Below are 14,364 nucleotides of genomic sequence, written 5' to 3'. Positions count from 1 at the left end.
TCACTGATTACAGTCAAATAGATCTTTCTGATCAATTTTAGTCAGAAAGAATTTATTGACCTACAATATATAGGTCAAGAATAAGTCAATTAGGATAAAAATATAGATTTTTATTCAACTGTTTTTGTAATATTAACAAATTCGATAAATTTTGACGGGGTCTATTTATTAGATATAAACAAAAGTCAGAGGTACTAAACATAATCTTCCAAATCGTAATTGGTCTATGTGTAGTTACACTAAATTTGGGATAAAGCTATGTTATTATCCCTTATTATATATTGACAGGGTCTAACAAGAAGCACTTTTGAAGGACAAAATACTTCTCATAAGACCTCAAAATGCCCAAACATGATCTTGATATATGCACTTTTGCTCGGGTTGGGTCAAACTCCATCCAACTCGACCTTATGATCCGAAACCATCATCATCTACCACCCAATACTTAGAAGGCACGTGATTCATACAAATACAAATATTTAGTCCTATAAATACTCCAAAGTCATTTAGGAGTCAAAAAACATCTTTTATTAAGAGAATATTTTTCATCTTTCTTTTCAATTTAGCATCCGATTAATTACTTAAACATTAAAAAATTTTAATTTCCAACTAAGTGTGAGTTTGTTTTCTTAGATATCAGGAAATTATTTAAATTGAACTAACTCAAAGTCATTGCGATACCTACAGGAAACATACATAAATCGTGGGAGCAAATTGTGGTCCTCAACTCTTTTTTGCTTCTTGATTTTCTGAATTTGAGAGGAGACAATAGTGCTCGAATTTTAAGTACAAAAGTGGAAAATTCCATGGGAAAGTCATTAGCCGTTGACTAATTGCTGGATTCCAAAAAAAATTCTGAATTTAAATACTTCCAAAAAATTTAATGTTAATTTAATTTATAAATGAATCTTATTTAAAAATTTACTTGTATAGTTAATATATATAAATATATACACTTCATTACTGATTGATGTCGTTACTGATAGCACTTAGAATCACAGTACATTCGACTAAGAACGTGTGAATGAAGTTTCGGAAAGAAACATTATTAATGTTTCTTGATCTAAATGGTAATAAGAACACCAACACAAATCATCCATAAGCAAGTGACCCACAACAAATTCTTGGTCGGAGAGAATTAATCAATTCATATAAAATTCCGCCGGCAACCACTGCCCCATTTACTATTACAAAGGACGAAGGATTCACATTCGGCCACGCTGTTTTTAAGTGGTATTTCGCTGTTGAATGTTGGGCTTATGTCATTACCAGCCACCTTTAGTAATTTTTACAGTAAACGCGGCTAACAAAAAGTTGCTGTAAGAATAGCGATTTAATTTTTTTATTTTTATTAAATTTGATCAAATTAAATTAATTATAATATAAATATAATATATTTATTATATAATTAATTATTTTTTAAGAAATTATATACCAATCATATTATAAATATATTATGCTAATTATAAGTTATTTTAAATTCAACTAAAATCAATTTAAATTATATAGAAAAAAAATAATATTTTGACTATATTTATTGACTTTGAGAATTGAAGTGAACCCCACCACTGGACCATCTGTAGACTAATTAGACCATCAGTAGAGTCCACGTGAAGAAATATTGGAAGTCTTCCCACTTGATGACCCACTCCCATTCCCAATAATCTTCTTATCTTTATTTCCACTCCCTCTATAAATACCTTCAGTTTGGCCATCATTTCCTCACAATTTGCTATACTCCTTCCATATTTTCCATTTTATTTCTCATTCTTATGAGAAAAAGAAGAATGGCCGCCACCACACTGGATCCAAGTTTCAACCTTCAAATCAACGGCCAAGAATCCCCCCACCGTGGAGTTGTGGTTGCCGAGATTGATGGGCTTATTAGAGTTTACAAAGATGGTCACGTCGAACGACCCCAGATCGTTCCAAGTGTCGCCTGCTCATTGGCTCCGGAGCTTGGGGTAACTTGTAGAGACATGATCATAGACAAGTGCACCAATGTTTTGGCACGTTTGTATGTCCCAAACACCGACAGACTCCGACTCCCCTTAATGGTGTACTTCCACGGCGGCGGATTTTGTGTCGGCTCCGCTTCTTGGAGTTGCTACCACGAATTCCTAGCAAAATTAGCCTCCAGACTCAGTTGTGCAGTCGTGTCGGTCAATTACCGGCTGGCGCCGGAGAACCCTCTTCCGGCAGCCTATGACGACGGAGTTAAGGCGCTTGTTTGGCTGACGCAACAAAATTTCGTCCCGAGTAATGATTGGTGGACTAGTAAATGTGACTTCTCTAGCATATTCCTGGCTGGTGATAGTGCTGGTGCAAACATAGCCTATAACGTCGCGTTGAGTGTAAGTAGGGTGTTGGAAATCAAGGGACTCGTACTAATACAACCCTTTTTTGGAGGGGAGAGGAGGACTCATTCGGAGAAGTACACGGTGCAGCCACCACGCTCCGCCCTTACGCTGGCGGCGTCCGACACGTATTGGCGGCTGTCGTTGCCTTCCGGGGCCAATCGCGACCACCCCTGGTGCAATCCGGTGGCCAAGGGGGCGGAGGAGTTGCGGAATTTGCGGGTCATGGTATGCATATCGGAGATGGATATACTGAGAGATAGGAATTTGGAGTTGTGCGCTAATTTGAGGAGTAAAGGCGTGAAAGTGGAGCAGTTGGTGTGTAAAGGTGTTGGCCATGCATTTCAGATTCTTAACAAGTCTGCTCTCTCGCAAAGTCGTGTTCTTGAATTGATTTGTCATATCAACAACTTCATGGGTAGATGAGTCTTTCTGCCTTGTAATTAAATGTAAAATGTAGAAATTTGTACCTACATTGATTATTAATTACTCAATCATAAACTCTAATCACGGAATGCTTGAATCTTGCCTTACAATGGAAGTTCTACCAAAATATTTAAGCCCAATTTGCATTTTACCTCCTGTTTTAAAAATAAGCTAAAGATCACTGTTATTTAAAAAATTCTACATAAAACCTCCTTTTTCGTTAGAAAGTATGGGAATGTGAATTTTTAGCGCCCTTGAGGCAAATGGATTGAGTTTTGGCAGATTTTAACCCCTTCTTAGACAAAAAATGACTAATATACCCTTGTTGACTTATAAAATCACACACATTTATTCTTTTCTTGTTTTTGAGATTGACTTTGTGGTCTTCTTTTTATTTTTTATCCTTCTAAAAAATTATAAGTTTATTCTTAAATATATTTCATTTAAATTAAAATACAAAAAAATATAAAAAATTGATATTTATATTTTAAAATAATTAGTAAATAGTACTATATAAATATTTTGTCCTTTACTGACACAAAAAATTAAAAATACACTTGATGTGAGCCACTAGTTTTATAAATAAAAGGTTACACCTTTAAAACTAAAAACATATGAAATAAATGTTAGTTTTAATTACTTACAATATTTAGAAAAAATAGTAAACTAATATAATTTTATTATTATAAAAAAAGTACACAATAATAAATAATTAGATTGAGAATAAGTGTAAACTCCATAATTTAAAACAATAAATAGAAATAAAACCACCTTATAAGATAGATATAAGAGATGAGATTTTATATTTAATTTATAAAGATAGAACTTAAGGAAAAGACTGGTGAAATTATTCTTTTTGTCTTAATATATTTATTTTTTTAAATTATAATATTAGAAATTAAATCCAAACAATTACTTTTTGTTTAAAATGTCTTTAATTTTAATTTTTGAAAACATCACTTCCTCAAATATATTAAATGTTAATTTTTATTATCGAATGAATATTCTTATATACGAAACTAATTTACTATTACTGTTATCATTTAAATTGTTATATAGTATAGTTTATTTAATCATAGGACTTATTGTGCTACAAATAAATGGACATATATAAAATTAAGTTACATTTAAAGGGTAACTTTTTCATTATAAAATATTCTCAATAGATATATGCATATTTGACTTTTATGTAAAACCTCAAGAATTAATTGGGATAATTATAAACACTCATGTATCAATTTCGAAAAAATTCGGGTATCAATCATATCATTTGCAAAAAAACTCATGTATCAATTTAACAATAACACTGAAACTTGAGTACTAAAATAATTTTTACTCTAATTTCATGTGTCAAAAATATGGTTTATATACCGTTAATTAGAATGTGCGCACAATTGTTCCGCACACGCCAAATAAAATTCCTTATATATTTTAGTTTAAAAAAAAAAAGTTAATTATTATTCGAGTTTATTCATTCGATACTGATGAATGAATAAATCATTTATGTGAATAGATAGGTCTGAATTTGGTGTTGTTTGAACAGCAATTATATATAGTTCAAATCAAATATTAGAAAAGTACATATGTGTCTTCTCCGACAACCCCTTTTGTCCATCCATGCTTCACTTTTTTTTCCTTTTTCATTAAAGAAAAAAAGAATATTAAAGATTTCATGTCGAGCTAGCTAACTAGGTTATATTCTCAAGTCCATTAGCCGAAATACAACTAATCATAGAGTCCACTTATACAAACTCGAACAAGATGAAGGTCCGAGGTCGTGGCTATACAAAAATACGTAACCCTCGTGCCTCCATCTCCTTTGCTGCAGAACAAATCTTGCTCAAATGAGTGTTCCATAAAGCTTTAAGCCAGCTTCTCCTGTAAAAATTCATCCAAACAGTACTTTAGCGTTAACTATGTGATCGCACTTAATTAAGTTGACCAGTCCGAAATTAGGGTTTGTTGTAGGAATTACTTTGATGAATAGAAGTTAAAATTACCTCGACATAGAAAAAAACATATCGATCTCGATTCTCTTTTTGTTTCTCCTTCTCCTTCGCCTTCGCCTTCGCCTTCTTCCTCCATGTTCGACGATGCAACAATAGCCCAAATGTGTGTGAAGAGAGAAAAACAAAGGGAACTCCAAGCATTCGGGGTCTGAAGCTTCAAGACAACAACCTTGTATTTATGGAAGAATACGAGCAAAATATGTTGGTGATATTTGGTGGTTGAAGGTCACACGATTTGGCTCCCAGCAACCCTTCCTAAGTGAACAACATTGTCAACACCCAATCTTACTATGTTGCTTTTTTTTGTTTTTGTTACAAAACCCAATGCATGTAAATAGGGCAAAATTCTTTTTTGGTGTCGTGAAAAAATGTTGTTTTCATTTTTTATATTATAATTGTTGCGAGTATCGCTTTTGGTACCATAAAACATAGAAACAGGCATTTGGTCCCAAATCAACGACAGATGCTATGTGTCTCGCACGTGAACATTAATTCCTATTGATTCACATGACTTTGACTTCAAATGCTCTTTTCAGTGGCACCAAAAAAACAAAAAATGTGTTTGTTTGATACCATTAAAAGACTTTTTTTTCTTTTGGTACCATTAAACAGGGCATTTGAAGTCAAAATCATTTGAGACAATAGGAGTTACCGGACACGTGCAAGGCACATGGCCTCTGCCGTTCACCTAGGACTAAAAAGGCGTGTTTTTACGTTTTATGGTAGAACTTTGCCCATGTAACTACCTTCTTATTAGAATTTTTTCGTAAAATTATATTTGACTAGGTCGAATTAATCACATGATAATTATAATTATTTTTGTAATATGATTAATTACTCTTTTGAAACCGTGAGTCAATATAATTGTGACCTGTTGGTTTAGGTTTGATTCACACCAAATTTGGATTGGAATTATTCCTGTACCTAACAAGACTTAGCAGTACAGACAAGTAGGTTCTTTTGTTTGATAGCAACATCTAGTGGATCATTCAATGAAGCCATATCAAAGTGGTTAGAGCTGAAAAAAAAGTAATCAGATTACTTAAGGCTCAATCAAAATTAATTGATAAAAATTTATTTGAACTCGATTTGCTAAGATTAACAAATTGAATTTGAACAAAAAAATTTATTTGATAAAATTTCGATTAATGGAAAATTAATAAAATATACTTAAAAATATCAAATTATTCGAGCTGAACTCGTGTTGATCCAATTAAAATTTGATTAGATCATATAATGAAATCAAAATTCAAAAATAATATTCAAAACTCGATAATAATTTAAATAAATTTGAACAATGATGTGCTCGATTCAAATCCAAATCATTTCCAGTCCTAAAATGGGTAGATGTTAAGGAGCAAGGTCCATTATTTGTACAAGTATTAGATAATTTAAATTGTGTCGTATTAATACAAGGACCTATAGCTTACTCAAATGATATGATTTAAACTATTTAATACTTTTTAATTCAATTTATATTATAAACTATTTAATACTTTTTAATTCAATATATATATATATTAATTTATTAAATAAAAAAAAGTCCTACCTATCTGTCCGTACTTTGATTATGGCATCCGAGAAAATTAGATGGACAATTTTGTGTTGAAAACATGATTTGCCCCTAACTCACCAAACATTACACCTTCGACGGGATGTCTGCTTGTGCATCTGAACCCTACAACAGTTTCCATGTGATTTTAGAAAGGGTTAATTTCGATGAGCTTTTCTAAAATTTGATATATTTATAAATATTTTTTATTATTTAAAAAATTATAAGTACTTTCTTGATATTTAATGAAATTATATAATTTTTGAATGAATGTTTAAAATTGTCAACTTTATCCTTATTGTACTGTTTTCTCAAAAAAGAATGACAAAAAATCAAACCAGATGTATGAAAAATTTGAAAAATTATAAGAAGAAAATTATCCATTAGCTCTCAACAAAATATTTTTTTTAAAAATAAATAAAATTATAATTTATAGTGAACAAAAGCATTTTTTGATCATTTCACAAAAAATAGATGAAAACCTAACAAAAACTAACTGATTGATCTAATTGTTAGATCATATTTATAATTATGTTAAATTTCATTAAAGCTCGTTGTAATTTACTCTTTTAGTACCGTGTAAAGATCAGGACATTTATGGTGAAATATGCAAATTACAGTTTCAGGAGTTGACGTTTACACAATTTTATAAGTGGTGAAAGAAAAAGGACCTGAACGCTCAACTACCTTGACATGTGCGACTGCTTAAGCCTTAATATTAGCCATACAGTTGAAATAAACACCGCTGTTAAAACATTGGTATAAACAAAAATTCAAGATTCAAGGGGAGGTGAAACATTAAACAATATACTTTTGAAACAAATAAGGATCATCCAACACCACTAGCATGAAATCGGCATACAGTAGAAACACTAGGCAAATGCCCACTTAAACAGCCTTAGATTGTCTAGCTAGACATCATGACGTGATCGATTGACTGAAGAGCTTGGTTGGCGAAAAAACGGACATCTACATCAGGGTCCTCTGTGAGCTCTACCAAGGTGGGGCGTATTGTTTTCTCCACCACCTACGGAGCAAGACAAAAATTTCATGAGAAACCAACATTATCAGAATGAAGAGCAAGAAAAGAGTAATCTCTGTTTCATGTGGAATTCTTTCTGTCATACAAGCAAAAGAGTGAGCTGAAGGATAAGAGAACTCACAGATTGGTCGACAATGGGGATCATGGATTGCAACACTTTTGCCACATTGAATTTAATGTTAGGCACTCTGCATAACGTCGTAATTCAGCTTATTAGTTGTGGAAGCAATTATATACTCGTATAGCCTGTATATGGACGTAAAAGGACAAATACCTGTCCTTTGATGCAGTAACAATCACAGGCAATAAGTTGGAACATGTTATCTCCGCACCCATGACTGGAGCGAGCAAGGAAATTGCACGAAGAACAGTCATCCGATACAAATAATGTGGATTGTTTACCATATCTAAAACCTGCATGGAAAATGAACCAAGATTTCATTGTTCAAACATGTTGAAAAGGAACAAGGCACAGGTAATTTGACTTGAGAGCAATCGCATGAAGACTGTATCAGATATAAGTCATGCCGATTTTTTATCATGTGGAAAACCTGGAGTTGACATGGCATGGATCTTTGTTAATAGGTTAGTAGAAAATTTAGAAACAAGAAACAAACTCTATATAGGAAGTACATTCAACATATCAGGCCAGATTCAAGTATCAACAGGCAAGAGTTATAGTTGCATTCCATTGATCTAACAATTTTTGGCATGTCTGGACATTTCTATGATTCCAGTTCGGGTCGCGAATAGAAAAGTCAGGAGTAAGTTAAAACTAGGTTTACAGAAACAAATGTCAATCGAACTGTAACAAGCAAGCAGAAATAACAATTCAAATTGACACAGGAATTCTACATTTTAGACTTTCCTTGGTCTTCACATTTTCCACTGGTAATTAAGACAGCTCATTCCTTTATGTATCTAGTACGAAAGAGTGCAATCGCACCCACAGAGTTCATTATGAGAATGGCAAGCTTTCATTACAGAAGTTGGTAGTTTACACTACTCATTGACCAGACACAACCTTTTCTTTCTCTTTTGGTTTGGGGAAAGGATGAAACAGCCATTATGCATTGATCAGTGTCTCAAACATGACTCAGGAGGTCAGGGGAGAATGAGAACCTACTGAAGCCACAGAATCCCTAGAGGATCGTTTGAACCTTCGGCTTCTTTAACTCTATTCTTTCTGTCCTTCAGGTTAGTGCAAAAATTAGTTGTGCTTAATCTATTAAAGTTGTTCCCACACTGTCAAACCATATAACCGAAAAATATGTTTTGGAGAAGTAAACAGTTTATGAGCAGAAGAGTAATATGAAAGGCTGGCGTATGCAAATCTAAGTACAACCAAAATGGGAGCTTGTTTTGATATCCTTCTACAAACCTGAGGAACTATATGTTGCATTGCCCAGTCTGGACCAAATTCTTCTGCCAAACGTTTCAAATTATTAGCTGCAGCATCTCTAATAGAGTAAACCTGCACAAAATCCCAAAAATAGATGTAAATTATTGTTTCCTGTTTCAACTCCACCCACACAACCACGCCAACTCCCAGCCAAGAAAAAAGAGGATTAGAAAAAGGAAAATGTGCACCAGCACATAACAAAGTGTAGCATGGAAGAGATTGGAGAATATATTTTCATTTACAGTAGAACAGAACGCAAATGATTAAAGGATCAAGTCAATTATTATCATTAAGAACAGAAAAGAGACTAGCCGAGAAACCAATTTGTCACTGAATGTCACATCATAGAATCAAATTAGATCTCTGAAGTTCAAATAGAGAATTGCCATGGCATCATTGCTTTTACGTGTTCTCCAATTTTCTTGCAGCTAAAATGACAAAAATAAAATAATCACAAGAGAAACTCCAACCTTGTCCTGTAGCCACTGCATGCAAAGGGCTCCCAGCTTATCATCAAAAAATCCAACACCCAATTGACTAGCCAATAAAGGTATGTATTCTATGATGGCAAGCCGAACCCTCCAGTGCCTATCCTCTGCTAGCTCCACAATAGCTGGTAACAGAGATTGAGAGAGCAAATCAATTCCAATAACCTGCATGTGCAGAAAAAAATATCAGCATACATGATAATTGGAGAAAAACATTTGGAGGGACACCACAGACCTGATTGACTTGATCTAGCTTGCTAATGATGTTGAGGCGAACATCAGGAAATTCATCCTTCAAAAGGGAGAGAAATATGGGGAGAAGTTGTTCAATTGTTGCATCCTGCATCAACCAGAAAATCCAATATTCAAATCCCAGTAGAATCATGTTGATAACAGAACAAGTCGTTCATTATGTAATGGCAAATAAATGCAACATCAATGTCAGAAATGATAAAAAGCAGATCAAAAGAGTTAACTGAGAAGTCAAAAAAAAAAAAAAAAAAAAAAAAAAAAAAAAAAAAAAAAAAAAAAAAAAAAAAAGAAACTTCAGATAACTTAGGTTGTAGTTTCAGAGACAAAGAGTTATAATTAGTCAAGCAGGTCAAGGAACCTGAAGACCATCCAACGCCAGTTCTTTTCCATTTCAATAAATACCAAAGGAAAAAAAAGAACACAACCGACAATTCTATGTATCAGATATAGAACAATGTACTGAGATAGTCCTAAAGGAAGCTGAAGAAAGAGACTCTGAAGAACCACATCTATGATATGTAAACCGGCTTTTGAAACTACATCGGGGCACAACAGCTGCAGCAACTCACAGGGTTGCACCAAGTGGTTGGCAAACAACCAAGTAAAATGACAGTAGCTGGTTCTCGTGCCAAAAATAAGTAATTCTTCAAGCAGCTATTGTCTAAAGCAGAAAGATGCCGTAATGTCTTACCAATATGAGCAAAAGATGTTGATGCTATCAGTAAATTAATATTTGAAACAAATATAATAATAGTTAAATACAATTACGTAGTTAAAACAAGTATCTAACCGTCCTAGCTATGCATCCATGACAAAACACATTTGCAGCTTCAATCTAACTTTCCCAACTTAAAGTTGCCATAGTCTTTACCTTGCCCAAAACAGGAGCCATTCCCATTATGACAGATGCCAAAGCAGACCTTACATGCTGTGACGAATCAGATGACAATTCCTGCAATAGGTCATCTCCCATTATAAGACAGTAAAGTATCAACATCATATGAACAATATATTCATAACTAACAGATGATCCACCATGATTGATGCACCATGGTGCCTACCTTTACACAAGGAAGAATATGCTGGACAGCAAGTTCAGGATTAAGAATCCTGCAGAATTTTGTGACTTTACCAGCAGCTGCTATCCGCACTTCCGCTTCATTATCCCGAAGTAGGCGGACATATGCAGGAACCAAATCCGTCCTTAAAACATCACATATTTCACTTATCAGGACCACTATATGAAGGAGATTTAACAAAATTTGAAACTAATCATAGACATCTTTTATATGCCAAAAAAGTTCGACAACTGTCATAAGAAACAAACTCGAACAATAACAAGGAAGCTGCCAATCTCAGGAAGGTAGCATGTTCGGTCTGCACACCAAGATCTCTTCATTGCTACTGTAGGCCTACCATTACAATGAAAATGCCCACACTCAAAAGAATACTTCTTCTTTTGGAAAGCCATCAATACTACACTTGCTATGCAGCCAAATATTAAAGGTTGAGATACAAGATTCTAATATAACAAGGGAAGAGTAATCGCACTTTACTTGGATAAAGTGCTTTCATGACAAGTATATAAATAACTAATTGCATAACTTCAGATCCATGTGGAAATAGATAATGTGTCTGCATGTGTACGCCTCTCCAAACATCAATATAGCATACAAACAGATGGACAACATCTCTAGCAACTAACACCCCAAAAATCTTTATTTGCATGTCTGCTAATCCCAACAGTATTGTAAGTACATTCCAAGTTCTTCTCCTTGTCTTTAGAAGTATACATGACGGAAACAAAGAAGTGGAAGAAAAAGAAATAGCGTTTCTTAATAAGAGAGCAGTATACCAATCACATGTAAACAAATTAAACGTCAGACGTTTGAACGCACACAACACCTGATGCTATATAAGACAAAGAATGTCAAAATTAGAAGCCAGATATTAAACAACTACCGTGTAGGTTCAGGTCCCACAGCCTCACAAAGTTCATACAACTGGTTGGCAACCATGTAGCGAACACGCCAAGACTTATCCTGATAAAATACGGTAAGTAAAATCAGAATAAAAGAGTATGAAAAGGAATAAAGAAAGAAAGAAGCCAGCAAATCCAAAATGCAGCGACAAAATAAGTACTACCAGTTAACTTTGTTTAAATATGGCAATAGAGTTAATTTCATGCTTAAAGGATCAGGAATTATACATATCCAATGTTTAACAAAGCTAGCAAGATAAAATGAAAATGATCAGAAATTCCGACATCATAGCCCAAACTAAATTGTTGAACAATATTTCATATATAAAAAATAAACAACCCAAAAGGTACTGAGCAAACAATCTCATGAAACAACTTGATGGGTCTAAAGAAAATGGGCGAAATCACGTAATACCTGTCCCAGTAATCATAACAAGAAAAAAAACAGAGTCTGGAATGTACCTGCGAGAAGTTGACAATTACAGGGAGAATATGTGCAACACAATCTTGAGGTTCCAGTAACTTCCCAAGAGCAGCACAGCCCTCAACAGCTAGCAAGCGAACAGAATCCTGATCTGAAAGGAGGGACTAAGAAAGTCAATTTTAATTCACCCACCATATGTCTTACCCTGTTATTTTCCACCAAATTTGGAGAAACACTGTTTAATATTCAAGCCATCGACATTCTTTTAACCTATATAGAAAAGACCAACCAATTTTTTTCAATGGTCCAGAGGACAGGCCATTCACTATAACTTATTAAGAAATCATGATCCTTCAACTTTTCTGCTTCAGTCACCATCTGGATTTACTTAAATTACTCACTCATCCTTCTTGAATCATGAATAATGAATACTTTTCTCCATTTGCTACATTCCAAAAGTTGTGCATAAATTGATATGGTTGGCTTCATTATTATCATTTGTTAGATCATTAAGAAGAAATCAAAGCATCCATGTCAACCACAATTACGCTACAAACCAGAGTTTCATCCAAGCAATGGCAACAGAAATGCTGCTATGCAAAAGAAAATTCGCAATAACATTTCTACAGAATCCCAAATTGCTTCAAATAAGAGCGAATCTGGGACGCAAGGATATGATAAAAAGAACCAAAAATGAATTAAAAACTCAATAAGTGACTTGAGACTTCTAAAGATGTAATGCTGGCTTGTAATACAGACAAAGTACCCCAAAAATGAACCTAAAACTTACCCCAAATTGTAATTTATGAATATGAAATGCTGAATGCATGTCTATTCATATTTAAATCACATCATTCACATGTTTTATCACATAAATATACCTCTAATATTTAAGAATTAATAAATCATGGCAACTACACTAAGTATCTAGGCATAATCAATCATATAAGTGAATGTCTAAAAAATCCAGAAATAATTATAACAAGATAGAGAAACCTAAAGAAATTTTACCATCCTGTGTAAGATCCTCAAATATAGACATGATGTCAGTTTTCAGATGAGCAGCTTCCACAGTGGCAGCAAATTTCCCCAAATTCGTTGCGGCAGCCCTTCTCACCATAGGCATATCATCTTGGCACAACTGGCTGTATATTGACCTTAATTCTGTCTTTAACGTATCTGGGGCACTTGAGTAGGCAATATGAAACAATCCACAAGCTGAAACTCGAGCCGTAAACCACTCACCAGCTGCCAGCCTCTGTAATTTAAAATAAACCAATATGCAGACAACTAAATATGAGAACTGGAAATCCCAGAGTCTGCACTACCAAAAAGAGTAATTGAATATGGATACTTCAGCAAGAAAGAGACAAGAATATCTTCACATGCTAAAAAGTTCACCAGCATAGTTATAAACCACAATTATAAAAGCCCAGGCAAACTCCATGCTTCATTTTATTGAGGCCTCGACCAAAGGAAATCAATTGTAGAGTCAAAGTGATTCCACCTTCATAATGTAATATAAATTTAAGTAATTGGCAAACAACCAGAAAAGAAAATTATCATGCATGATAAAATATGGCATCAGATTTTCCAACTATGTTCAGTGGCCTCTGATCCAATAAATAATGAAAATAACATTGATCAAGGTAGCATAAAATGATGACTAAGGAAACTGCAAGTTCTATCTACCATGCTAACAGCAACAATTAGCATACATTACTAAATATCAGTGAGGGCTCTCAAAATGAATTGCATGTTGTCATATTTGAAAAATATACAAAAGCAAATAAATAAACAGTTCTCAAGTGACTCCCTCTTTCAGCATTAAATATAAATGTAAAAATTAATCAGGTATCCGAGAAAGGAAATAAGGATAAGAAAAAAACTATCACACAGTATAGTATTCTGAAGCGCCAGAATTCTGTATCATTATGTATAACCTACAGCACAGTACCTAACAAAGACGACCTTCTCAGTAGCATCACAATAACGAAAGAAAAGCAGATTATATCTGACCTTCACAAGAGGAATAAACCAGTCAACCAAATCACTTTCTCTCATCTGTGATCCAATTCTGCATAATGACTCTACAGCTTTGTCCCTCACACAGGTCTCCTCCACAGTACAAAGTGTTTCCAGGGGAGGGAGCAACACATGAGCATGCTCCACCCCTCCGACATATGGAATGAACACACCCAATTCCTCAGCCATAGCCAGCAGCACCTCATCGTCATCATCATTGTTCTCACTCAAAAATGGGATCAACTCCTTCCGAGTCCTCTCCTCCCCAAGTGCGCGTGCTATGGTTGATAGTCTCCGTATAGAGTTCAATCGCAGTTGAATGTCATCGTTCTTTAACTCATCAATTAGCACTGCTATTGGATACAGTGGCTCATCCGCCCTCGACATTGTGCCGCAAAAAACTTTC

At 34.2% G+C, this 14,364-nt stretch overlaps 2 protein-coding genes across 2 annotated transcripts in view; one reads left to right on the top strand and one right to left on the bottom strand.

Annotated features, from left to right (window-relative positions):
* Positions 1,731-2,890, top strand: LOC105156400 (probable carboxylesterase 6). The gene has a single exon (XM_011072520.2). It carries the CDS (start codon positions 1,773-1,775, stop codon positions 2,781-2,783), a length of 1,011 nt encoding a protein of 336 aa, XP_011070822.1. The 5' UTR covers positions 1,731-1,772; the 3' UTR covers positions 2,784-2,890.
* Positions 7,029-14,364, bottom strand: part of LOC105156399 (serine/threonine-protein phosphatase 2A 65 kDa regulatory subunit A beta isoform-like) — an 8,387-nt gene continuing 1,051 nt past the window's right edge. The window contains exons 2-13 of the mRNA XM_011072519.2: positions 13,953-14,364; positions 12,945-13,191; positions 11,972-12,084; positions 11,491-11,570; positions 10,590-10,731; positions 10,400-10,480; positions 9,512-9,616; positions 9,259-9,441; positions 8,768-8,860; positions 7,661-7,800; positions 7,508-7,574; positions 7,029-7,371 (exon numbers count right to left, since the gene is read on the bottom strand). Of these exons, the coding sequence (XP_011070821.1) occupies positions 7,252-7,371; positions 7,508-7,574; positions 7,661-7,800; positions 8,768-8,860; positions 9,259-9,441; positions 9,512-9,616; positions 10,400-10,480; positions 10,590-10,731; positions 11,491-11,570; positions 11,972-12,084; positions 12,945-13,191; positions 13,953-14,345 (1,764 nt within the window). The 5' untranslated portion in view covers positions 14,346-14,364 and the 3' untranslated portion in view covers positions 7,029-7,251. The remainder of the gene's footprint in view (positions 7,372-7,507; positions 7,575-7,660; positions 7,801-8,767; positions 8,861-9,258; positions 9,442-9,511; positions 9,617-10,399; positions 10,481-10,589; positions 10,732-11,490; positions 11,571-11,971; positions 12,085-12,944; positions 13,192-13,952) is intronic.

The sequence above is a fragment of the Sesamum indicum genome, linkage group LG2 (genome assembly GCF_000512975.1).
Source record: "Sesamum indicum cultivar Zhongzhi No. 13 linkage group LG2, S_indicum_v1.0, whole genome shotgun sequence".
Classification (NCBI taxonomy): Eukaryota; Viridiplantae; Streptophyta; class Magnoliopsida; order Lamiales; family Pedaliaceae; genus Sesamum; species Sesamum indicum.
Note: the sequence above shows the minus strand (reverse complement) of the source record. Positions and strands in the feature narration are given on the sequence as shown.

Excerpts from the sequence above, each read along its gene's own strand:
- LOC105156400 (XM_011072520.2), top strand. The coding sequence starts at position 1,773 with ATGAGAAAAAGAAGAATGGCCGCCACCACACTGGATCCAAGTTTCAAC.